Source organism: Drosophila mauritiana, chromosome 2L, assembly GCF_004382145.1.
Source record: "Drosophila mauritiana strain mau12 chromosome 2L, ASM438214v1, whole genome shotgun sequence".
Taxonomy (NCBI): Eukaryota; Metazoa; Arthropoda; class Insecta; order Diptera; family Drosophilidae; genus Drosophila; species Drosophila mauritiana.
In genome coordinates this window covers 11,791,243-11,814,300 of record NC_046667.1, presented here as the reverse complement: position 1 = coordinate 11,814,300, position 23,058 = coordinate 11,791,243, and the positions used below count along the sequence as shown (strand labels likewise).

General features: G+C 45.7%; 5 protein-coding genes across 5 annotated transcripts; 3 read left to right on the top strand and 2 right to left on the bottom strand.

Moving 5' to 3' along the window:
• The first annotated feature begins 1,939 nt into the window (after positions 1-1,939).
• Positions 1,940-4,762, top strand: LOC117150532 (segmentation protein paired). The gene is made up of 2 exons (XM_033317456.1): positions 1,940-2,315; positions 2,674-4,762. Exons 1-2 carry the CDS (start codon positions 2,249-2,251, stop codon positions 4,440-4,442), a joined length of 1,836 nt encoding a protein of 611 aa, XP_033173347.1. The 5' UTR covers positions 1,940-2,248; the 3' UTR covers positions 4,443-4,762.
• A 5,070-nt stretch (positions 4,763-9,832) lies between these two features.
• Positions 9,833-11,533, bottom strand: LOC117146112. The gene is made up of 2 exons (XM_033312103.1): positions 11,325-11,533; positions 9,833-10,726 (listed from the first exon to the last, which is right to left on the bottom strand). The coding sequence occupies exon 2, from the start codon at positions 10,698-10,700 to the stop codon at positions 9,873-9,875; it is 828 nt and encodes a 275-aa protein (XP_033167994.1). The 5' UTR covers positions 10,701-10,726; positions 11,325-11,533; the 3' UTR covers positions 9,833-9,872.
• Positions 11,534-13,795: 2,262 nt separating this feature from the next.
• On the top strand, positions 13,796-17,070 carry LOC117150439 (short-chain dehydrogenase/reductase family 16C member 6). Its single transcript, XM_033317324.1, has 6 exons — positions 13,796-13,907; positions 15,197-15,328; positions 15,873-16,026; positions 16,088-16,242; positions 16,302-16,662; positions 16,719-17,070. Exons 2-6 carry the CDS (start codon positions 15,306-15,308, stop codon positions 16,980-16,982), a joined length of 957 nt encoding a protein of 318 aa, XP_033173215.1. The 5' UTR covers positions 13,796-13,907; positions 15,197-15,305; the 3' UTR covers positions 16,983-17,070.
• Positions 17,071-17,342: 272 nt separating this feature from the next.
• LOC117138318 (rab3 GTPase-activating protein regulatory subunit) lies at positions 17,343-22,194 on the top strand. Its single transcript, XM_033300344.1, has 8 exons — positions 17,343-17,431; positions 17,487-17,796; positions 17,850-19,637; positions 19,701-19,917; positions 19,979-20,106; positions 20,166-21,291; positions 21,473-21,670; positions 21,732-22,194. The coding sequence occupies exons 1-8, from the start codon at positions 17,356-17,358 to the stop codon at positions 21,906-21,908; spliced, it is 4,020 nt and encodes a 1,339-aa protein (XP_033156235.1). The 5' UTR covers positions 17,343-17,355; the 3' UTR covers positions 21,909-22,194.
• On the bottom strand, positions 22,124-22,973 carry LOC117138330 (WD repeat-containing protein on Y chromosome). Its single transcript, XM_033300370.1, has one exon. The coding sequence runs from the start codon at positions 22,580-22,582 to the stop codon at positions 22,262-22,264; it is 321 nt and encodes a 106-aa protein (XP_033156261.1). The 5' UTR covers positions 22,583-22,973; the 3' UTR covers positions 22,124-22,261.
• Between the last annotated feature and the right edge of the window lie 85 nt (positions 22,974-23,058).

Here is a 23,058-nt window from a genome sequence, read left to right as displayed (position 1 = left end):
ATCGCGAGGTGGACTTTCATTCATAGCACCCTGGGTGGCATCATAAAAAGTCTCTTAGCATCCTTATTCATTGCACGGATGTGTCTTCATTTTCCCGCTGGCCGATTCGTGGAAATGCGAGCGAAGCTGACTCGCAGCGTTTATGGCACCGATGCCTCCTACTGCTTCCTGCATTTCGGCCAGGACTCAGGACCTTTCTCTACCCAAAGTGACGATCCTGTTGCAGGATCGCCTTTTTCCAAGCGTTGATAGCGCGAAATTAGCGTTATATGAGTTGCCTATTCAGCACTCATTGTCCTGCCAAATTGTGAAATCAACGAGGATCAAATCGAATGCAGGGTATCGATGGTGGATTGCGGCGCCTATCCATTTGATTCGAGTTACATATGTTTGGGATAATTGAATTATCACAGGATACTACTTGCTAGTCTGGCATTGTGGCCATGGGCTCAAGGTCGTCGGGGATTTTTGCTATCCTGCCAGGCGCAAATGTAGCGATTCCATACTGGGTGCCTGGTACTGCGAACTCCTCCCGTTGGGTTTGCTTAACCAAACGCCCAACGGGCAGCCGCACCGAGCAGTAGAAACCCAACCTTTGTTGCCTTGCGGCCTCCGTTGTCCTTGATCTGCATCTCATCTGGATCTGGCACTCCGCTTGGATACGGATCCTGCGAGGAGTATGCACATTCGTCACATCTCTGTGGGTCAATTTCCTCGCTGGCGTTTCAAGCGGACGAACTGACTGTGGGTTGGGGTCCATCATTAATTCTTGCAACACTTGGCGCTCTCTATTGTTCGCGGCTTTCAGGTTTTCGTTGTTCTCCCGCTCGGCGCTTTCTTTTCTTTTCCATCGGTTTTGTTTAACTTCTTTTCGAGGGTCTCTGTTGCGTGAAATTCTACAATTAATCAAACGACGGCCCATAGAAAAGGGTCGAAACTAAGGTTAAAAGCCGGAGGCGGCGGTGCATAATGGTGGCAAAAGCATGACAAGGATGTGGTTGTGGTCATGGTAAGGATATGGATGAAGTCACTTTGTTGAATGTTAAATTGGAAAGTAGGAAACATAAACTGATCGATAGCCGTGGTTAAAATGTTATAACATTTGCAAACTTATATTCAACTGAATATCTTTCATTAGATATCTCACTATTTTACTACGAGTATGATCTTGATATACTATGATCTATTAACAGATAGTTAATAAAACGTTTATATTTATATATTTTAAACTGATAATTCAAAAAACCTCGAATTTGAACTTAAAAACTTTGTTCACCGTTTCCGAAAGCTATAAATAACTGAGAGAAAAGAGGCTACTCACGTACCAATATATAAACGAAAGCCATAATTAGGTATCAATAAAGGATATATTACGCTTGTAAAGAGTGTTAAACGCGTACTCGATTGCATTATGGGTTCCAGTGAATATCTAATTTGATTTCCGGGGCCAAGTGGAACCCCAAAGAATAACTCAAGTGAAGAGTGAAAAGCAAACGGCAGGCATATTGATCTTTCCAGTCCAGTATTCCCTTATCCTTATAACGAGGTATCCATAAATAAAGGATATATTAGGCTATTAGGTCCACCACTTAATGCGGTAATTAATTTCCGGAAGCCAGTGAAAGTCGAAACTATGCATAGGATTTGAATGGATGGAATGCCCAGGATCTGGAGCAGCAGTCTTGAATGTGAAGTACTCATATACCCCCCATCCAAAGTTCTCTGCTCCCCTCCCATTCCACGGTGCTTTTACCAGCTGAGACGCCCCCTGGCGGCGAGCGAGACGGCTGCTAAATGCGTCGAGTGAGCCAGAGCGAGAGGCCGTTGTGGAGAGCGCTGCGATTGGTCCGCGTGGTGGTTACCTGCCAAGTGGCTGTGGGATATGGCCGACGTCTGGGCCGTGGCTTCACAGAAAGGCAACGATCTTGGCCGGCGTTCGGATGGTGAAGTCAGTCAGGCACAGACTGCGCAACGAGCCACACCGCATCTCGTCCTCGTTCTCGTCTTCGCCTTCGCCTCCGTTTCATCTATCTTTTCGAGATTGCGAACTAAGAGATACTTAGATATTCGAAGTGCAACTAATCGGTTAATCAATACCTCGCAACGCTTACTTATGACTTTGACAAAGTGTCCAGCCATTGTCCAGAACTAAAGTGATATAATCAAGTGATATACGAACATCGAGACTGAGTTAACACCGGTTTTGCGCCGGGACAAGCTTACGCATCTTGGAGCTCCTCCAGAAACTATGACCGTAACCGCCTTTGCTGCCGCAATGCACAGACCCTTCTTCAATGGATATTCTACCATGCAAGGTAAGTGTCTATCGATCTTAAACATCATCCAGATTGTTCTGCCAAAGTCACTATACTTACTAAAGATCAAAACCTAGTTGATCATTTCCATATATATCTCCCTTTCTAAACCGACTGACCAAGATCCCGCTAAAGATCTCAGTTTGGGCCAAGGCCGTCGGCTACTCTCTAATGGCCATTAGTTGCCCGGCGGGAGAGTCGCGCGCCTCTGACCTTCGACCTTAGCTCCGAGTTTCCCGTCTTCCCGGAAAGTCAACTCCGGTCGAAGGTGTCGTAAATCAAGTGACACGCGCTCCGCGCTACCTAGCGTATTGGAAAAGCCTCTAACATTTCCATTTCCTCATCTTCCTCATTCCAGACATGAACAGCGGCCAGGGGCGCGTCAATCAACTAGGTGGAGTTTTTATCAACGGTCGTCCTTTGCCCAACAATATTCGTCTTAAAATCGTCGAAATGGCCGCCGATGGCATTCGGCCCTGTGTGATCTCCAGACAGCTACGTGTATCCCACGGCTGTGTATCGAAAATTCTGAATCGCTACCAGGAGACTGGCTCCATTAGACCAGGAGTGATTGGTGGCTCCAAGCCGAGGATAGCCACGCCCGAAATCGAGAACCGAATTGAGGAGTACAAGCGCAGTAGCCCGGGCATGTTCTCGTGGGAGATCAGGGAGAAGCTGATCCGCGAGGGAGTCTGCGACAGAAGCACAGCACCATCTGTGTCCGCCATATCGCGCCTGGTGCGCGGACGAGATGCTCCACTAGACAACGATATGTCCTCTGCCTCTGGATCTCCGGCTGGTGATGGCACCAAAGCATCGAGTTCCTGCGGCTCCGATGTCTCCGGTGGCCATCACAACAACGGCAAGCCCTCCGATGAGGACATCTCTGACTGCGAAAGTGAGCCGGGAATCGCCTTGAAGCGCAAACAGCGCCGCTGCAGGACCACCTTTTCCGCTTCCCAGTTGGACGAGCTGGAGCGCGCCTTCGAGCGCACCCAGTACCCTGATATCTACACCCGTGAGGAGCTGGCCCAGCGCACCAATCTCACGGAGGCACGCATCCAGGTGTGGTTCAGCAATCGGCGTGCTCGTCTCCGCAAGCAGCACACCTCGGTCTCGGGAGGAGCACCTGGCGGAGCAGCTGCCTCAGTCAGCCATGTCGCCGCATCCAGCTCTCTGCCCAGTGTGGTATCAAGTGTGCCCAGCATGGCTCCGCTGGCCATGATGCCGGGTTCCCTGGATCCAGCCACTGTTTACCAGCAGCAATACGATTTCTACGGCAGTCACGCCAACATTTCCGTATCAGCCGCAGCTCCAATGGCCAGCAGCAATCTGTCGCCCGGAATCACGACCACGCCACCGCACCACCATCAGTTCTACAATCCCAGCGCTAACACAGCCAGCTACATAATGCCGGGTGAGAATGGCAACACCACACCCACCGGTAACATCATTGTCTCCAGCTATGAGACGCAGTTGGGTTCTGTTTACGGCACCGAAACGGAAGCCCACCAGACGATGCCACGTAACGAGAGCCCCAACGAGTCCGTGTCCTCCGCCTTCGGACAACTGCCACCCACACCCAACAGCCTTTCGGCGGTGGTGAGTGGAGCTGGTGTGACCTCCTCCAGTGGGGCCAACTCGGCAGCCGATCCCTCGCATTCGCTGGCCAATGCCAGTGCTGGAAGTGAGGAGCTATCGGCTGCATTGAAAGTGGAATCGGTGGACCTGATCGCAGCCAGTCAGTCGCAATTGTACGGCGGATGGAGCTCCATGCAGGCACTGCGCCCCAATGCGCCACTTTCGCCGGAGGACTCGCTGAACAGCTCGACCAGCCAGGCTCTGGATGTCACCGCCCACCAGATGTTCCATCCGTATCAGCATACGCCGCAGTATGCATCCTATCCGGCTCCAGGCCATGCCCACTCGCATCACGGACATCCCCATGCGCCGCATCCGCACGCACATCCGCATCCGCAGTACGCCGGCGCACATCCGCACTATCCGCCGCCCAGTTCGTCGGCGCACTTCATGCCGCAGAACTTCAATGCCGCCGCCTTTCCTTCGCCCTCGAAGGTCAACTACACAACGATGCCGCCACAGCCGTTCTATCCCTCCTGGTACTAGAATCGAAGAGACACGGATCCACCACCTACTCCTCCAGGAGCAGGAGCAGGTGTCAGCAGATCCATGTTACAAGTCGCCAAAGATGTACATACATATAGAGCAGGGGACGAAAATATAAATAACATTTTATTTGTGGTGGAGCAGTACAGACATTTTCCATTTGGGAAAACCGCTGACAGACTCGCTCCCGAACAATATACATATGTATTAGTTCCAATTCGTAGATGTAAGCCTAGACAATAGTACCGACTTAAGATTAGAGTTTAAGATAATAACCCTAAGTAGCAAGTGCCTTGAAATAAAAAAATATATCTATGCTAATTTACAACGTACTCCAATGATCTTTCACTCGAATCGCTGGCCATTCAGCAGCCTTGACACGCTTCCGTACGCAGCGGGAAATGGGAAATCCTCTGGGCCATTAGAGCCTTTAAGTAGCTGCGCATTCCACGGACCTGGCTGGAGATCTCAACACTTGCCCCGCGTGAGATTCCGATTCCGATTGCTGCTCTCGGAACTCCAGATCCAGCTGTGAGCGGGTCGCATAGTTTCCGGAAAAAAGACGAGAAAACTCCCGAAATACAAGCTGATGATTTGGAACGTCTAAAATAGCGAAGACAACTCCAACCAAGGTGTTAATTGCCCCCTCGATTCCATCGAATAGAGAGTGTTGGTCCATAGGGACTACGCAGTAAATGGAGTAATTGCCCTCGTTCGGACTTACCTCAAATTCACACCTCATCCTCGGGGATCTGCCTACCCACCCAGGCTACGTGTCCGAGCGATGGCAATTGATGAAGTCATTATCCTTGAATCCTCACCTCCAGACAGCTCAGACAGCCTAAGGCCCATTGGCTCTATTATTTTAATCTAGAAAAAACTCCTAATCGCTATTTGCTTTTCTCTGGCCAGCGAGGGGAAAAGTAAATATTGACTTTACAATCGACTTAGGAATCGGAATTGGCAAAGGGCTTAAACAGGTAGACTGAAAGATTAGCAAAGATCTGTGCACGGATTGCACAAAAACCATTTAGATCTAAGATATTTGTAATTTCTCAAATCTCATGACTTGAGATCTTGTTAACAACCAACCGTCTTTCTTGCATCTCTGGCCAGCATCGAATGCCAATTTAATAGCGCCCATCATGGCCAACTGGGCTAATAAACCAATTACGTTTTTTAATTCGCTGCCCACTGAGTTGGGGTGAAAATTCTCAGCCACAGTAGCCGAGAAGAAAGCTTCGATCGGCGAATCATTAAATTCAAAATATTACGCATTAATTTTCGGTAGCGATATAAAATTACCCAGCAAAGCTGCCAGCGGAAAAGCTCGACGATGTAACCTCGAAAAATACGGAGCGGCTTCTGTGGCCATAATGGAAGTAATGGTTACCCGAAGATCATGGACACACATATGCCGATCCCCAGCAGTATGCCCTCCCCAAAAAGCCGTGATTAATGAGCTGACAAAGTGTTGAACATCAAAGGCAGGGAAAACAGTAATTTACAACGACGCAACGCGACTCGAGATGAAATTTAATTTAATTTTTTATTAATTGTTGCTGGGCATCTGGGGCACCGGCAGATCCCGATCGAGATTGAGATCGAAGTCTACCTGCTGATCCGATGATGAACCCAATAAACCCAGGCGTTGCCTGGCACATAAGCAGCGCAAAACCTCAAAATATTTACTCGACAGCAAGGTGGACTAACCCAAAATAGGGATTTGCCGAGCGATTTGCGAATCAAAATTTCCAGTTCCAGGAGTTGGCCTTAAGGTTGCGAAAGGATTTGTAGCGTCAGTGGCTCGCACTCGCACATGTGCGTCATCTCTTTCTCGCAGCGAGGATTATGCCGTTTCGGAAATAATCCTTTGCTGCCAGGAAGAATGCAGTAAACGGCGCACAGCCCTTCGGCGGACCAGGTCAACTCGTTTTCGGCCCATTTACGATGGTGCCATAAACTTTTATTTGCTGTCATTCTTCGTCCTCGTGCGCGGTGCTCATCGCTCAGCCGGGACACGAACCCCTTTCCGCGCAGGATAATGGGTCCTTTTGCAGGCAAGAGTTAAGCCAGCAGCGTAGGAAAGGCTTAGCTTTCACTCAGGCAGGCAATCGGTCAGTCAGTCAGTCAGTTCGTCCGTCAGTCAAGCCGAGTCAAAGTCAGGTAGAGATTGCGCTTCGTAGAGTCCTTTGGGCAGAGTCCTTTCTCCAGAGTTTCGAGCTGCAGCGATAATCCCTGCTAATGAGGTGTCCTGTGCAAAGCAGAACTGTGGGCATCGCTATATGCGAGGCGGGTGAAAGTCTATAAGTCAAGGATAATAATGGAAGCTAGGCGGATTACGGAGATTGCTACAAAACGCTCCAAATGAATAAGACAATCGTCTTAATATTAAAGATTAAAATTGATATGTTCAAATTTTGTACATTTAAGACTTAGTAAGAATTAAAGGTAATAATAAAGATCTGACACCAAATTCGTATTACTTTTAAACCAAATGCCAAGAAAAGTTTAGTGAATTGCAAATCAATAGAGCATTCCCTCATTCATAAAAAAGGACATTCTAATTCTACTTTTAGAGCATCCCACATTGAAGATTGATTGATTGAGTTACTGGGATCGTAATATCCGCAAATCTGTAAAACCCATTTGTTAGCAGCTACACTTGCACACCACGATCCGTCCAAACAGTTTCCAGCCGTATTGGCAAACATTTCGGTTTGGTCCTTTTCGGTCAACTACTCGTACTGTGATCGCTGTCATCGCCGATGTAGAAAGATGCTATATTTGTGTGCATATTGGGCGAGTCGAGTCCTTGGCTCGTCCTCGAGCTATCCCACTGACTTGCAGGCGGACTGGGAGTCGAGCGCATGCTGTTAGCGCACAAATTGATTTGTCAAATCGGGGCGCACAAGGACATTGCCATCATTAACGATGATTGCTCGAGGACCCTAGGATCCTAGAAGGTCGTTGCGCAGTCGGTGCCAACTTTTGGGCATTGTCAACACTTTGCGTACCACCAACTGTTTCTGTTGCTGTTTCGCCCCGTCTCTTTCGTTCGCCCTATGTGCGTCTCTTTCGAGGCGAAATGGTTGGAGTTTTATTAATAAACACCTTGCTAGCTGCTAAAACGGGATGGCTGCATATCCCACTCGCTCTTTGATCTTTGGAAAAACAGTCGTAATCGATTTGGAATGCTTGGCGGGATCTGCTGCTCCTTGGCTGGCAACTTGTCAGCTTCCTTTTGGCATCCCTGCCCAGCAAGTGTCTTCTGTTTCTGGCCAAGTCGGCCGGCTGCTGAGCGGGTTCCATCGCCAGTCGGATCGGAGTGCCAAAGTTAACGTGGCCGGAACGGTTACGCTACTTTCCACCAATTAAGCGGAGCTGCCAGTCGGATTGGCTGGCTAATTTGGGTTGTATTGGATATGTCGGATATGCAAAAGATGATCGACTGGAAGGGGGCTAATAAGGTGTGGCAAAGGTAACTGCCTTTGTTAACATTCGGTAACCTTGAATATTATGTGTGGAAAGTAATCTCAGAGTAGAGTAATATATTACCCGCAAGTTGTAATACGATTAACACAGTGTTGTAAACTAATGAGTAATAGGTAAAAGTAGGTTAACAAGGACATAGGTTTTTGATAAGTGTTCTCACTTTCTTTATAAATGTAGTGTTCCCGCTTTTAATTACTTCCCATTTGAAATACATACTATCTTTAAGCTCGATCTAAGCTTGTTGCACTTACCTTTCCACCTGAACAGGTGAATTCACAGCCCCAACCGCCAAATTTCCTGCTCACACACAATGGCTCAAAGCCAATTTCATGAACAATTCGAGCCATCCAATTCAGCATTTGGCCCAATCCAAATGGTAATGCGCTCGCCTCATGCCGACATTATTATTAATGATAAGCACAAGTCGCCCTTTTTCGCGGCGGCGGGGAAACAATGGAGAACTCTATTTTGTGCACTGAGAGAAACGATGAGTTATTGCAATTGGAACCTTAACGCTTGTGCTGCCAGACAACCAGTTTAGTCTAGTTAACTAATTTTATGTATTTAATATGGCAATAATAAACAATAATATATATATATATACTAATGATACATTAGTATTTGTTGTTAAAAATCATTTTTAAAAATATGTTAAAATATTAATTAACAACCTAATTTTATGTTGGATCTAAAAGGGTAGTCTCTTGGAACTCAGAATAATTTTCCAGTGCCCAGTTCTCGCAGTTCGATTTCGATTTTCGATGTTGGAAAGCGCTGTGTTCTTATCGCCGCGTTTTTGGTGGGGAACTGGCATATTAATGGTTCATTACGGTGACCCGCTGGCCCGATCCGCTCTCGACCCGGCCAGCCCATGTGCTGGTGGACGACGAAGGTGGACGTGGATATGGACTTGGGTGCACCGCACACCGACCGACCAGCTTCAGTGGCAGCTCCTTGTGGACGCGGTTCGCTTGGGGTTTCGATGGCTTTGTTTTGTGCCGCGATTGTTGGTCCCGGTACTGTGGTGGGACTTGCACTGACGCCTGGCGTGACGGTTTTAATTTTATTTTATTATTATGTATATGGTGGCGCAGGGTGCTTGCAGTCTCGCCCCCCGCCCCGCTCGCTTGCCACGCCCGTAGTTGGGCATTTTATCATGAACTTGTTTTTATGGCCTGGGTCTTGGCGAGCTGCCTCGTAATTAGTTGTGGGCTCCTGCGGCAGCGCCACCTAGCGGCCGTGGCGGGAGTAACGAACGACATTGCCCGACATTTTCAGGACCCAAAGCTAATGAAGCAACAGCCCGAAGCCCACCTATGCCCCAAAGCCCCCCTTAGATGCCACAGACTTTCGGGCTTCATGGACGCGTGCAAATTCCATTGAAAAAGAAGTTTAAGTCCACTTTTATTCCTCGACCTCCTGGCTTTATCTGCATTGGCCCGGCAATTTGCGTGGTTCGTATTTTGTTTCTTGACTTCTTTGTATTGTTTTGCAGTTCCGCCAAGTTGCCTAGAGTCGCGGGTCCACACACAATGTGGCAAGCTGAAGTTGCCGCGCCAGCCACTAATTTTGCATACGGAAATTGGAGTTTGACATGTGCCCATGAGGGCTTAAGGATATAGTAGCATGAATGAAAGTAGTATGTAAATTACAGGCAAACTATCCTTAAACGTTTAAAGAAGAACTTCATGATTGAAATTTTGGTAAATGAAAAATATTCCAATATTTTCTAGATATGGTATATATACATACATACATATAACTGATATTACTATATTGTTATATTACTAATATTTCTAATAAGCTCTATACATGTGGGAAGTACCTGAATATAAATTAAGTATTTTGAAATCTTTATTGAAACCCTTAGATTTCTGCAAGTAATGGACCCTTAAGATACTAAGCGTATGAAATATATACAAAGTAGTTAGCCGTTCAGAAAACCGCCGACCGGCAACGACGAAGTTCTGACTTCTTCTCCTCCACCGTGTCCACGCCGAATCCATGCCACAGTGTATCCGGCGGTTTGCTCCAACGCACGAAGTATGTTTTATGAACGGCAACCTGCTGGGACTTGGTCTTGCTCCTCGTGTCCAAGCGCCGGCGAAAGGGCCAGAGGAACCAGTGGAGTGGACCTCGACTTGTCAGCGGCACCTGCAGCTGTCCGGAGGCCAATGATTGGATCGCCTCCAGCTGCAGCGTGGGATGCGGCTGCTCCACTATCACGGAAGCTGGCTGCGGACTCAGGCCTGGAGTATTGGTAGTAGTTAACCTGGTACTGGAATCGAACATTTCCATCTCGTCTTGATTTCGAGTCGACCAGGGTTGCAGGCAGCTGGATTGCGGCGGAGGAGACTTCTCATCCGTTTCTTCTGGAATGGGGGAAACTCGACTGCCACGGTTACATTTGAAGCATCGCGAAATCTTGGACTTGGAAGGAGGCGGAGAAGGATCTGGTAGCGGCATTTTAACCAGGATGAAGTGGTCATTCAGCAGGCAGACATCCGACACCTTCTCGTATCTCGGCTCTTCGCCGAAGAAGGCATCCAAGTCGACGTTTTGCTGGTAGATGCGGTAATCCTCTCCAAGACGATTCGGTTCCCGCTCCTGTTCCAAAAGGCTCGACTTGCGGCATGTTCCGATAGTCTGGCCAGTATGGGGCTGCCTCCAGACAATCCTTTTTTGATACTGATTCATGAGGCTGCGGCGCAGCAAGAGGATCCTAGCGAAGATAGGTCCATGAAGGCGATGATTCAGGAACATCCTGATTGAGTTTTAGGCAAGCAGGCCTGACAAAAGTTGAGATAGATATAAGAGATTTCAATCAGTTGTTGGATTTAAATGGAATTGATGCAAGGTGGGTTACAATGATAGCATACTTTCAGGCGAGGTTTTTAAACTCCACAAACCTTATACTCAATATCATAAAAATTAAGAAAATTTCATTTTCCAACTCAATACTTTTGCATGTATGTATGTTTTTTTACAGATACAATAATCGTTACACATTTTCAGATCCATCTCAGATCTCTTTCGTTTTAAGTGGGCCAAGTTTAGTTTCGGTTTTGGATATAGGTTACAAAAAATTTACTGGCGTTTTTCTTGTTGGACAGGCACATTATCCTTCGCTTGACTTTTGACACTGCACTTGGCCAAGAAACGGACGAGGAAGGGAAAGGAAGCGGCAGACAGGCGTCGAGAGTCCTTCGCTGGCTTGTTCCTCGAATCCGCTACCAATGCCAACAGCAACAGCAACAACTGGCCGTATTTTATGCCCCACGAAAACAAAAGTTATATTTATTATTTTGACAGGTAAACAAATCACGAGCTCACACAGACACACAGGCGGTGGGGAAAACAACGAAATGCAGGCAAGGAGACACTCACATTTTGACGCTACCCTAACCGGTTCTCTGTCTTCTTCTTGCTTCCGGTTTCCGCTTTCCTTTCCGCTGCCAATTGGGCGTTGTTTGCCGCTTGGCTCACCAACGGCAACTGAAGCCGCCTTTCAGGCCGCCGTCGAATGCAGCGCAGCCACATGCGTGGCCAATTAAATACCCTTTCCAAGTGAGGCAGCATGCAAACGGCGTGCATTTTGCGCAGCTAAAGAGCATAGGCGATAAATCGTGGAAAAGTTCGAGATTACTGGGATTTTTAAGGATAATAGAAGGCTTTCCTAGAGGTAAAAATTCGGATGATATAAAGATTACTTTTAAAATCGCTTTGTTTTTTTATAAATTACAAAACAAATTAAAGACAACACGCTTAAGTAAATGAAAGCTTTAATAAGCATATATAGAGTGTTTATGCTTCGGCTTTCCATTGTTCGTTAGCTTTCCCTTTTTGTTTTGCATGTTAATGGAAGGACGTTCAGACGAATTGATGGTTGACAATTAGCAAAACATACCAAGTGCAATGTTTTTAAATACTCCAATGAAGAACTTGTTACCTTAATGGAACATACATATGAGGTACATAACAAAAAGTGCTATCCAATGTCAAGGTTACATACGTTAACTTTTTCATATATGCTTTAAAACTTTTTTTGTTTTATTTTTTATTTTGATTGTGCTTAGCACTGAAATATGGTAGCTTATAGACACATATATATAAGTCGATTTTGTTGATAAAACTTTTACTTCCTTTTGTGTCCAACATAATTACTTCTTAAATTTCCTATTTTTACCAACAGAAAATGATAATAGTTTTTGTAGCCTCGTAAACATGGCGCATTAGTGACTATTTTAGACATGATTGAATTAGATATATTCCTGGTCTATTCCATAGGGCTAATACGCTGTTTGGGCCCCTCGATTCCAATCTTAGCTCCCAACTAATTCAGGTGCCTGACATGGCGTATTGATTGTTAATGCACGCCACATCGATAAGTCAAATGAAAGCAGAAGGAAAATCAGGTAGGTGGAATGGGGGAGAATATTGGAATGGAGCCATAAAGACTAAGCATTAAGCAACAAGCTGTCCCAAGACGAATAGCCCCATCCATTAATCATGGGGGAAGCACATAATAGGCAGAAATTCTTTGTTTACTTGGATTTGTGGTCATGATTATTTGAGTAACAGACTAGGCGTTAAATTCGCGTTTGTTTTCTGTACCGAATGTTACATATATAGGAATTCTCTATTTACTTAGAAACCTTTGAGTACTTTTAAATATCTGTTAATTTAAGGGATTTTTAAAAAAATTGCTTTTCCATGCACACAAAACTTACAATGTTAACTAACAGTCTGCAAAGTACAAATCTCGTTACTGTTGCATTTATACCCCTTACTTCTACTTCAACGGGTATACTGGGCTAAATTATAATTAACTAAAATATCACATTCATCTGTATTTATAAACATCGAAAATGTGGGAATTCTTGTGGAAAATTATCTCAATTTAAAAATGTTTGGAAAATATAAAAATGCTAAGTGTGCATACTCGTAGCATACTTAAATGTACACAAATAATTTATTTTCCATTAGGCGGACTATGTATCTCTTTAACAAGCGATGTATTCAAAGTATGTTATCGAAGTAATGGGTATCAGATAGGCGAATCTCTCTTCATTATTTCTTATGTTATCATGGCTACTACTGCTTGTTTGGATGTTTATTGCACTCGAAATTGACACCAATTATGTGAACGGGTCGTCGATCGCATGAAATTGAACGGCAAATGCGGGGACAGCCCTTAAATGACCTTCCAACAAACTGAAAATAAATCAAAAAAATAAACATTATCGAGTTGCCGACGTGTACATTACGTATTTTATTCTTTACGTATTTTTTCTCATGTTTTAATATAAATATACCCGTTTTCCGCACGATTAATGGGTATAACAACGAAGGGGAACAAAAGCACATAATAAAATGCATTCGAGTAAAAGTGATTTTCGATTCGAAAATGCATATATAACACATACATAAGTTTATATTGATTATCAACAATGCACAAATTGGATACACACATTATACACTTCCCTGCTCTCTTTTCACTTTTTATGATCGTTGAACTTGAACTTGTCAGCGGACTTAAGCTTACTCATCTTGAAAATAAGCAAAAACAGAGCCTGAAAACTGTAAATCATGCTTAGCCAAGTTGGTTTAAGCCACGTTTTTGCTTCCCGGTCTTTTGTTTTCGTCTGGACCGCAATGAAGGTCACTTAAGTTGTTTTTTTATTTCTGTAATGGAAAGGGAAACAAAGTAAACATAATTTTTCAGTTTTAAATGGCTGTGGCTTCAAGGATCGCGTTCCAGCGCTCTTCCAGTCGTTCCGCTCTCTTAAGCCTCTCTTGGAGCTTTCAATATTCCCGACTTGGCTGCGTAGGCTTCATTGCTGTGGAAGACCCGTAACTGGAATCATTTGGCGCCGAGCAGCCAGACTTATCGGTCGTTGCAGTCTCGACTTTGGTTTCGAAACTTCTCCAAAAGCAAAGATAACGATCCATTGGGAGTAATCATATTGTGTAAATAAAGCATATTACTCATTTAAAAGCGCATTATCGTATTCGAGTTGAAAGCATTTAAATATAGTGTATAGTGTGTGATTTGTGAAAGTGATTTCAGTGGCTTGCAATTAGATTAAAAGGCCCCAAAACTGAAAACTAGTTTTTTATTACAGGATATTAGACAGCAAACCAATTGATTATATCAACCATTAACTAAATGTACACACCTATTCACATTCACTAGAAACCATGATTGGTTAGCTAGTCTCAAATTCATTAAGAGCTAAACATTTATAATGTCATAACTATCAGCATCTATAATTATCATTCTTGAGCTACAAAAACACTGGTAGAAGTAAATAATTACGATTTAACTAATCATTATTATACACCTTTGCAAAAATGAATTCAAAAGGCTGTAAACCAAAATTAATGCCATAAATTAATTTAAGCGTAATAGTGAAATGTTTACGTAACTTGTGATTAGACAACGTGAAACGCAGGGAAAAGTATTGTTACCACCCTCGTTGCATTTTATGGTTATGGCTTACGATTGTTGCAACAAACATCTGGCTTCCCCATTGCAGCAGGCCATGTGTCTGCCTCTTGCCAAGAAAATAAAAGAGCCCGAATATGCAACTGGCCAAAGCGAAGAGAACGGCCAAAAGAGAAAAAAGAGTCACTTGCACTTTTTGGGACCCCTTTCATCGGGACAGTGGAGTGCGGAGAAATTTCAAATGGGGGGACATTAATTCATATAATCTTCTTTCATTAGATCAATGAGTTATTTTTGTGTGCTGATTTAATTTTTAAACAATTTTGAAAAATTCTATATAAATCTAGTAAAATTTCTATAAATACTCTCATAAAGAAAATTGTTAAAAATATATGCTTAAATCTTAATATATTTAATTATCTATATGGATATAGACCCCCTTTCCTGCGCTCCTGCATCCCCTTTTTTTTTCTTTGCATTTGTCTCTTTTCTGTGTGCCACATTGGAGTGCACGTAATTTTCCATTTAGTGGCAGGCGAATCGAAAACGAAAGTGGAAATGTTGCACTGTCGCCGGTGGCTCCAGCACCTCCTCGCTCGCCCACGCCGCTCGCTCTTGGCCAGCCGGTTGTAAAGCCGATGAAGAAACTTAAATAAAGAAAACCAACAACAAAACTCCTCCTCGCCAAACTCAAAAGCCAAAAGTTGTGAAAAGGAAATCCGCAAATGCGGAAGAGCCCGTCCAAAACTCAGTCCAGTCCAATCAGTCAGTCAAACGATCCGTGACTCAAGACCATTATCTTTCATTATAGCCATTGCATTGCACCGCACTTGGTTCTGCCCGATTGAGCTGTCAAAGGGCACCGGATTTGGGAAGCCAGGGAACCCAACCCATCATATACCCGATAAGAAACCCTCACCATGATAGAACGAGAAATTATCCAGTAAGTGTTAATCCTTATCGGTGGTTTGTCCACACATATGGCACGGATGAAATGCCACAATCAGTTGATGCTGTTAAAGCAAAATAGTTTATATGTTGAATTTCATAATTATTAGTTAATAGTATCTATTCATACAAACTATTTACTATTTCATTTCTTTAGTAGCTCTGTTTAAATCTATCAATATAAATGCTATTTTCCAGCACAGTCAGCCTTGATTCTCTATGATTCTCTTGGCCCTCAGCGGGAGTACCCGAAAAAGGGGGCCAAGACCCAGTGTCAATACTTCGAGGCGGCTTGAGCCCCACCAGCATTCTCCACTATCTTATGTTGTACTATATTATGGGGTCTTGGCAAAGTCCGAGCCGAGCGCTTGAACATTGCACATGCAGCGGGCGCATACAAATAGATAAATTAAATCATTTGGGGGTTTGCCGAGACTCGACTTTGTTTCAATATTTGCCAACTCGGAGTGGCCGGCAAACGCTTCTAGCTGTTGCGAATTTCGCTTCGATCTGTGCACTATATATGTTCTATATTGCAGCACAACACCTGCCTCGAAGCGCATCTTCGACGTCCTCAAGGATGTCCTGCAATTCTTCGAGCTCTATGTGCGAATCCTGCTGGAGCTGTTTGTGACACTGGTCCAGATTGTGCTGCCCAAAAAGCAGAAGGATGTCAGCGGGGAGATAGTTTTGGTAAGATCATTACATGTGCAAGCATAACTTAATAAGTTAATATCAACTTGTACATGCGCAGATAACCGGAACTGGGCACGGAATTGGCCGGGAGTTGGCCCTTCACTATGCTTCATTGGGTAGCACAGTGGTTTGTGTGGACATCGATGGCAAAAATAATCTGCAGACGGTGGAGAAGGCCAAACGGCTCAATCTCGGCGAGGTGTACAGCTACAGGTATTAAGTATACTTTCTAAATGATTAAATAAATAATAACATTATGTTCAACATGGCAGCTGCGATGTTTCCAAGCGCGATGAGGTTATGGCACTGGCGGATCGGATCAAGTCGGATGTGGGATGCATATCGGTGCTGGTTAATAATGTGGGCATAATGCCAACGCATCCCATTCTGCAGCAATCGGCCGAGGAAATCCAACGGGTCTTCGACGTGAACGTGTTCTCGCAGTTCTGGACCATCCAGGCCTTCTTGCCGCACATGCAGGAGAAGGGTCGTGGCCACATCATTTGCATGTCCTCCATTGCCGGCTTGGTGGGCATCTCCAACCTGGTGCCCTATTGTGCCACCAAATTCGCAGTCCGCGGCCTGATGGAGGCACTGCATGCCGAATTACGAGAGGGACCCTTCAGGGATCTGGTAGGATAACAAAATGACAGCTAAATTATATGATCCATGTGTGATTCCATTTACAGATTCGCACCACCACCATCTTCCCCTATATGACCAACACTGGCCTCTGCAAGCATCCCAAGGTGAAGTTCCCATCGATCCTGGGCCTGCTCGATCCCAAGCAGGTGGCCAGAAGGATCGTGGAGGCCCATCGTACCGACCTCATGGAGGTAACCATCCCGAGCAGCCTGCTCCACATCAACAACTGGACACGACTCCTGCCCGATCATTGCGGCCTGATGCTCAAGGACTTTATCGACAGCGGCGTGGAGTCGGATTTGATTTAGTTTACCTTCTATATATATTAGATCTTAGATCGAGCTAAAATATGTTGCAGTACAATAAACTTACTATTGGAGTATGTATTAAAATAAAGCTATAAAGATTTTTAGCTTGGATTGGAGGTACAAAATAAATGCGGATTTTCCCATTTAAGATATGAATTTCAGCTTATAATGTTTAAAAACTACGTTAAACAAAGAAAACAACTTAAAATTACTTCAATGAATTTCTTTCGTTCGTTATTATTGGAGTTACCTGTTGCATTGAAATCGATAGCGATAACGAACATAATCGATTGTTAGCAAATCTGGCTATAGCTAAATTTACCTCCACTGTCACCTCCACTGCAAATCAGCTGTGTGATGAAAACAAAAGGCGATGGCTTGCGAAGTAAAACACTGCGGAGAAATCCGTGATTTTAGGAAAGTCCAGGAATACTTTGGACTCGGACATGGTAAGATAGCTTTGCCACAAGCCTCTGCAGCACGTAACTAATTTGATCCGTACAGATGACAACTGGTTAAACGCGATAAACCATGCCATTTCACCCACTGGCGAACTGATTGCCATGGCGCAGGGTGAAAAGTTGGCATTCCTCAGCACCTGCTGGAGCAGCCATGGCAATGCCAACACCTACGTTCTTGGCTGGTGCGGCGAGCTGGAGGATCGCAACCAAATCGTGACTAGCCTCACCTGCTTGCCGATGACTCAGAACAAAAGCACCGATGGAGCCATCGAATGGACCTGCGTGGCAGTTGGCCTGTGCTCTGGCATGGTTACCTTCTACACGGACACGGGTGTAAAACTCTTCTCGCAATGGTTAGTTGGGAAATTAAATGTATCTGCGTCATTTACCAACAATATTTTTCCAGCTGCCAAGAGGATCCAGTCATTGGAGTCAAGCTGCAGTCCGCACCGCGACATTCTGAGGCGGATTCTCTGCTCTATATCGTCTATCCTCGCTGCATGTGCTTTATCCAGGGCCAGGACATTTTGCCGATGCTGACCAACTGCCGGCACAATGTGCAAAGAGGTGCCTTGGAGCGTGGTTCGTATCCCACGGCTGATGTGGTGCCATTCCAGAAGTATAAGTTCAAGCAAGAGCGAGAGGCCGTCATCAACGATGCTGCCATCTCTACCACCCAACGACCACCCACATACGACTACATTGTTCAGCAGAGCATCGGTCTCGGTTACTTCGCCAAGGTGCACGCCACACCGCCGAGGAGCTCACATGTTCTGGCCGCCGGAGCAGAACCCTATTTGGGCTTCTTTCAGGCGGAGGAGGGTTATAAAACGATGTCGCTAGGTGAGGTTGCCAAAGACGTTATCGGAATAGCTTACAAGAACCTGCTGGGCGGAATCTTTCGACGAGCTCCCGAGCCCCTGCCATCGCCAGAGGAATCCCCACTACCGGTGCCCACAAAAGAAGCACCGATGCGGATTCGCTGTCGTCTATACGACGGCAAGAGAGATGGACTGACCTTGGCTGTGGCACCCGGTGGACGCCTGGCTGTCGTTACCGATAATCTGGACCGTGTGATGTTGGTGGATACGCACCAGGCCATTATCTTGCGTGTTTGGAAGGGCTATCGGGATGCGCAGTGCGCATTCGTTCCAGTTAAGGAAAAATCCGTTCGCGGCATTAAAACGCACAAGCGAAAGGCTTTGTTTCTGGTGATCTACGCTCCTCGAATGGGCTGCCTGGACATCTGGGCTTTGCAAAACGGACCCAAGGTGGCTGCCTTCAATGTATCGAAAAGCGGGCAACTGATATACAACAATCACAGTCCCCTAGGCTCCGGCGGCAGCAGTGGTAATAACAGCACTCAGTCAAGAAAATCTTTAGCCATCAATCATTGCTTGTTTCTGGATCCCAGCGATGGCAGCTTGAAGGAGATACACATTCCCTTTCACTACGCGCTCAGCGAGACCAGCTCCCAGACATCACGGGATATCCATATGCTGAGGCGCCTCAGAAACCAGCTAAGAAGCATAAACCATGGCCAAGCCCAAGATGAAGCGCTGCAGGAGATTGGCGAACTGGCAAGTGAACTGCAGACGTTAGAGGTGCGACAACAGTGCCTGGAGATGTTGCTTAAGAGCAAGAAGCTGCAGCCACAGGTGTTTCAATGCATCATTAATGCCTTCATAAAGAAACCTCTTTCTGAGGCAACGGGCTCCGAGGAGTTTGTCAACCAAGTCGAGAACTATAAACGCTTGACTGATCTCTACTTGGCTCTAAGTCAAGCCAATCAGCGTGAAGACAACGAGCCACCCGTTGAATACTTAGAGCTTTCCGATGCTGATCTTGTCACCATTAACAAGTTGGTTCTGCTCCTGGACGATGGCACCGAGAAGGATAAACCCGCCGCCACCCGTGAAGTGAGCTTTAAGTTGCAGGCGGAGCATAAGACCGAGGAGTTTGTCGATTACCTGAGCATCTTTACCATTGATAGTCCGGATGGCATAAGTCTACTTCCGGAGAAGTCAGATAAGTTTGGCGCCGTAAGCATCGATCTCTTTAGTCAGTTCTTTGCCCAAGGTCTATGCTTTGGCAAATTCAAGCAGTGGATCAATCAGGCCTGTCTGCCCAGCAGAGATTTGCTTAAGTTGATTATTTGGTTTTGGCTTGAGAAGCCCTTTAAATACAACAACTGGTGAGAAAAACATTTTATAAATTCCGTTCTCAACTTATGTGCAATCTACTTTCCTTGCTTTAGTGATGAAGTAGTGGAGGACATGTCCAGAATTGCTGCTATGGTGCAGACCATTTGTGATCTGGCTGGTGAACACATCCACGACTATGCCTACAATGCCATTTCACCGTGGTGGCAAGAAGTTCGCGAACTTCTCTTGGAGAGTAAACAATTTTCGGGCTTGCTGGTGGCCATTGTGTGCAAAACGGTAGCCACCAATTTGTGGCGAAACCGAAAAGAGGTAGGTTTCCTCCTGGTCATTAAAACCAAAAACTCTATTGCGAAAAACATGTTCTCCTTAGGGATCTTGTGATGAATCCTCGCAAAACGAGGATGAGGAGCGCTGGGAGCGTATCTCCCACGATGAGGCTCAGTGGGGATTGCTCACTGGCAAACTGGAGGATGTGGCCGTGCTAGGAGCCATACTAAGGTAAGTGCCAAATCAATCTTTCCACTTAGTTCTTAAAGTAAACACTGCTTTCTTCGTAGTAAGCCTCTCACCTGCCGGGATCCTGTTGGTCCAGAGATGTCCTATGAGCCACCGGACTGCAGCCTTAAAAGCATTGTGAGCAGTGGCAAAGGCATCGTCACCGAACTGACAGCCAAGTGGCTGATCAGTGCACAATTGCATCCGAGTAAAGTTCTGGAGATATCGCCTCCCGAAAACGAGTTAGACGACGAGGCCAAAGTTAAGATAAAAGATGAGACAACCAAAAAGCCAGCTGATGCAGAGGCGGAATCAGAAGAGGATTTGGAAATGGCAAAGGAAGTGTACGCGGCGAGTAAAGAAGCCCATGAGCCTATTCTTGAAAGATTGGCTCTGCTGCGTGCGCACTTTCCCTTCAGCTTGGAATCGGGCGTCCTCTTAAGTCTCATGTCGTGGCAGTACATGGTCCAGTGGAGCAAGCAGCTCTCATCGCTGGATCACCTAAAGGCAGCATTGCTTTGTTTAAACCAATTCCGTACACCTGACTGGGCCCTGAAGCATGGAATATGTTGCATGCTCTGGAATGCCACCCTGAAGTTTCCTCTCCAGGCGGCGGCGAAGCTTATTCAGAAAGTGGGACGCCTGCCAGTGGACAAGATGTGCCAGCAAGATCTGGAGATGTCGGCGGGTAAAGTGCCAGAGTTCCTAGAACTAAGCCTCGAATTCCTGCAGCATTTCACCGCTTCCATGGAGCACGATAAGCGAGAACTGCACTTCGAGCAGTCGCTTAGCGAAGGAGCCCTGCCATTGCAATTTCTGGCTCTCCAGCAGCACCATGCCATGCCGCAGCTGCTCCGTCTTCAAACAGAACTGTGCAGTGTGCTGCACTTCGTGTCTTTCTTCCAGTTGCGCATTCCAAAACCACTGACCACGCTCTTCGACTCCATGAGCAACAAAGCTCTGCTGGCGGACATCAACAAGGAACTGCCTTATGTTTTGCCTGCACCAGATCTTGTCCTGCAACAGCAGCGCACTGAGTTCCTGTGTCGTCTTGTCGCCGCTACCATGGATCTGATTAGGGAGGATTTGGAGCAGCTATACATTCTCGATCATGTCTTTTACATGGGCAAGATCTGTGCCTTGGCCGACAGTTGGGAGGTCGATAAACTTCCTATCCTACGACGGCAGGTAAGAATGTACATATATGACCCAAGAATTCCTAATCTAGGAACCCAAGAACACACATGACAGGAAGCTTACAATGCCTCTTGCCTTTTAACATCAGTTCGTTACTTTGCTCCATACAGAGCACAACAGAAGAAACACAATGGAATAGAAAATATATTCCAAATATTTTTCCCTCCTCCAGGTGGTGGAACTGTACGCTTTTGGGTATGATGCGGAGGCTCAAGTGCTGCTCCAGGACATCAGCGATGACGAGGAGCTGGGCCGACTGCTGCTGGAGATCGCTGGCCGTAGGCTCAATCTTTACGCACAGAGCTCGCAGTCCACGTTCCTGAAGATTGCCTCTGTTGGCCACCAGTTGCTGGCCTACCTAGACAACCTGGTAAGTGCTGCCAGCGTATACCATTCGCAGTACTGATCCATTTCTCACACCGCTCGCGCAGAAGGAGCCGATGACTGAGAACAACATTCAGATCGCGGCCACCAAGCCCGACGAGATCGATGTGGTCGCCCTGGACAAGCTGTTGTCGCACGCCTACAAATACCTCTGCCGGCGCGAGTCCAAGCAGCTGTCCATCATTTCCCAAATGTACAACGCCGTGCGTATCCTGCAGAATTAGGAGCGAGGATGACACATAAACACTTGGTTATTTTATGATTTATGGATTTAAGAATGAACCCATTGTTGATTGTTAAAACACCACAAGCGGTCCCATTAATTGTCTTACACTTATCAACAAGCGATTTAAACAACCTACGAAAAGCATCATCTTAACTACTTTCAAGGAAAAGGATATTAAGATCTACACCGATAGGAGCATATATTCAACACGAATTTGATGTTAGGCCTATGCCTTTAAGGATTATGAACATATATATTTAATAAACTAAAAAAAATAATTTCAATATTTTACTACATTTAAGGGATACAATAAGATAAAATAATATTTTCTTTATTGATGGCAACCGTAATTTAATTTATATTTGAGCAGGGATCCAAGCGTGTCTTTGAACTTCGAGTCTTGGGCGTTGCCTCCAAGTTCTCCGCCTGTATACGTCCGATTGCCTCCGGCGTGGGCAATCTCTCTGGCATCCTGGTGGCGTGCACTTTGAGATGCGTGTAGACGGCAATGTAGCTCTGGCTGGTGTCCAGTTCGATGGGTGGACTCTGCCCTATGCGGCCCGGCAGCGCAAAGTGCTTGCCAAGAATGGGCTCCTTGAGAGATCGGGCCAGAAGTTTTTGTAGTCCATTGCGGTCGGTGTCCAACTGCTCGCTGTTGAAACTTGAATCCATTGAGAATTAATTGAATGTAAAGATTTCGAGTTCTAATGTGTAGTGCCTGAAATTTTTCCGAACAAAAGATACGACAAGCCGAGTTGCACTAGGTTAGTGGCACTGACTCCGACTAATCGAAAAACAACTTTTCCTCCTTCATGGCAACAAGTAGTTCAGTTTGGCATACCTTTCGTTTGGGAGGAGCCACCACTGCTCGTCCTGCTCGGTTATGACTTATTTATTATTCGAGGCAGAAAGTTGATTCTCTGGTTTGTTCAATTTGGGAACTCGGCTGAGACACGCAAGGCCAAGAAGCAAAGAGCTTGTTTCGTGGGTGAAGTTTATCATGTTGATAAACATGTAGGATAATGAGGAATGTCGTTAGAGACAGTTTCATGTGGTTCCTTAATAGTCGCAGGGGATTGCTTTTATGGGCATACAGTAAACTCACGATGGTGCTGATTTGACCATCTATTTTCTGCTTTAAATAAGTA

What these genes read in the sequence shown, in the direction of transcription:
- LOC117150532 (XM_033317456.1), top strand. Translation starts at nt 2,249, where the DNA reads ATGACCGTAACCGCCTTTGCTGCCGCAATGCACAGACCCTTCTTCAAT. An exon ending in TGGATATTCTACCATGCAAG is followed by an intron (nt 2,316 to 2,673) that starts GTAAGTGTCTAT and finishes TCCTCATTCCAG; the next exon opens with ACATGAACAGCGGCCAGGGG.
- LOC117146112 (XM_033312103.1), bottom strand. Translation starts at nt 10,700, where the DNA reads ATGTTCCTGAATCATCGCCTTCATGGACCTATCTTCGCTAGGATCCTC.
- LOC117150439 (XM_033317324.1), top strand. Translation starts at nt 15,306, where the DNA reads ATGATAGAACGAGAAATTATCCA. An exon ending in ATAGAACGAGAAATTATCCA is followed by an intron (nt 15,329 to 15,872) that starts GTAAGTGTTAAT and finishes TCTATATTGCAG; the next exon opens with CACAACACCTGCCTCGAAGC. An exon ending in TCAGCGGGGAGATAGTTTTG is followed by an intron (nt 16,027 to 16,087) that starts GTAAGATCATTA and finishes GTACATGCGCAG; the next exon opens with ATAACCGGAACTGGGCACGG.
- LOC117138318 (XM_033300344.1), top strand. Translation starts at nt 17,356, where the DNA reads ATGGCTTGCGAAGTAAAACACTGCGGAGAAATCCGTGATTTTAGGAAA. An exon ending in TGTGGCGAAACCGAAAAGAG is followed by an intron (nt 19,918 to 19,978) that starts GTAGGTTTCCTC and finishes TGTTCTCCTTAG; the next exon opens with GGATCTTGTGATGAATCCTC. An exon ending in TTCCTATCCTACGACGGCAG is followed by an intron (nt 21,292 to 21,472) that starts GTAAGAATGTAC and finishes TCCCTCCTCCAG; the next exon opens with GTGGTGGAACTGTACGCTTT.
- LOC117138330 (XM_033300370.1), bottom strand. Translation starts at nt 22,582, where the DNA reads ATGGATTCAAGTTTCAACAGCGAGCAGTTGGACACCGACCGCAATGGA.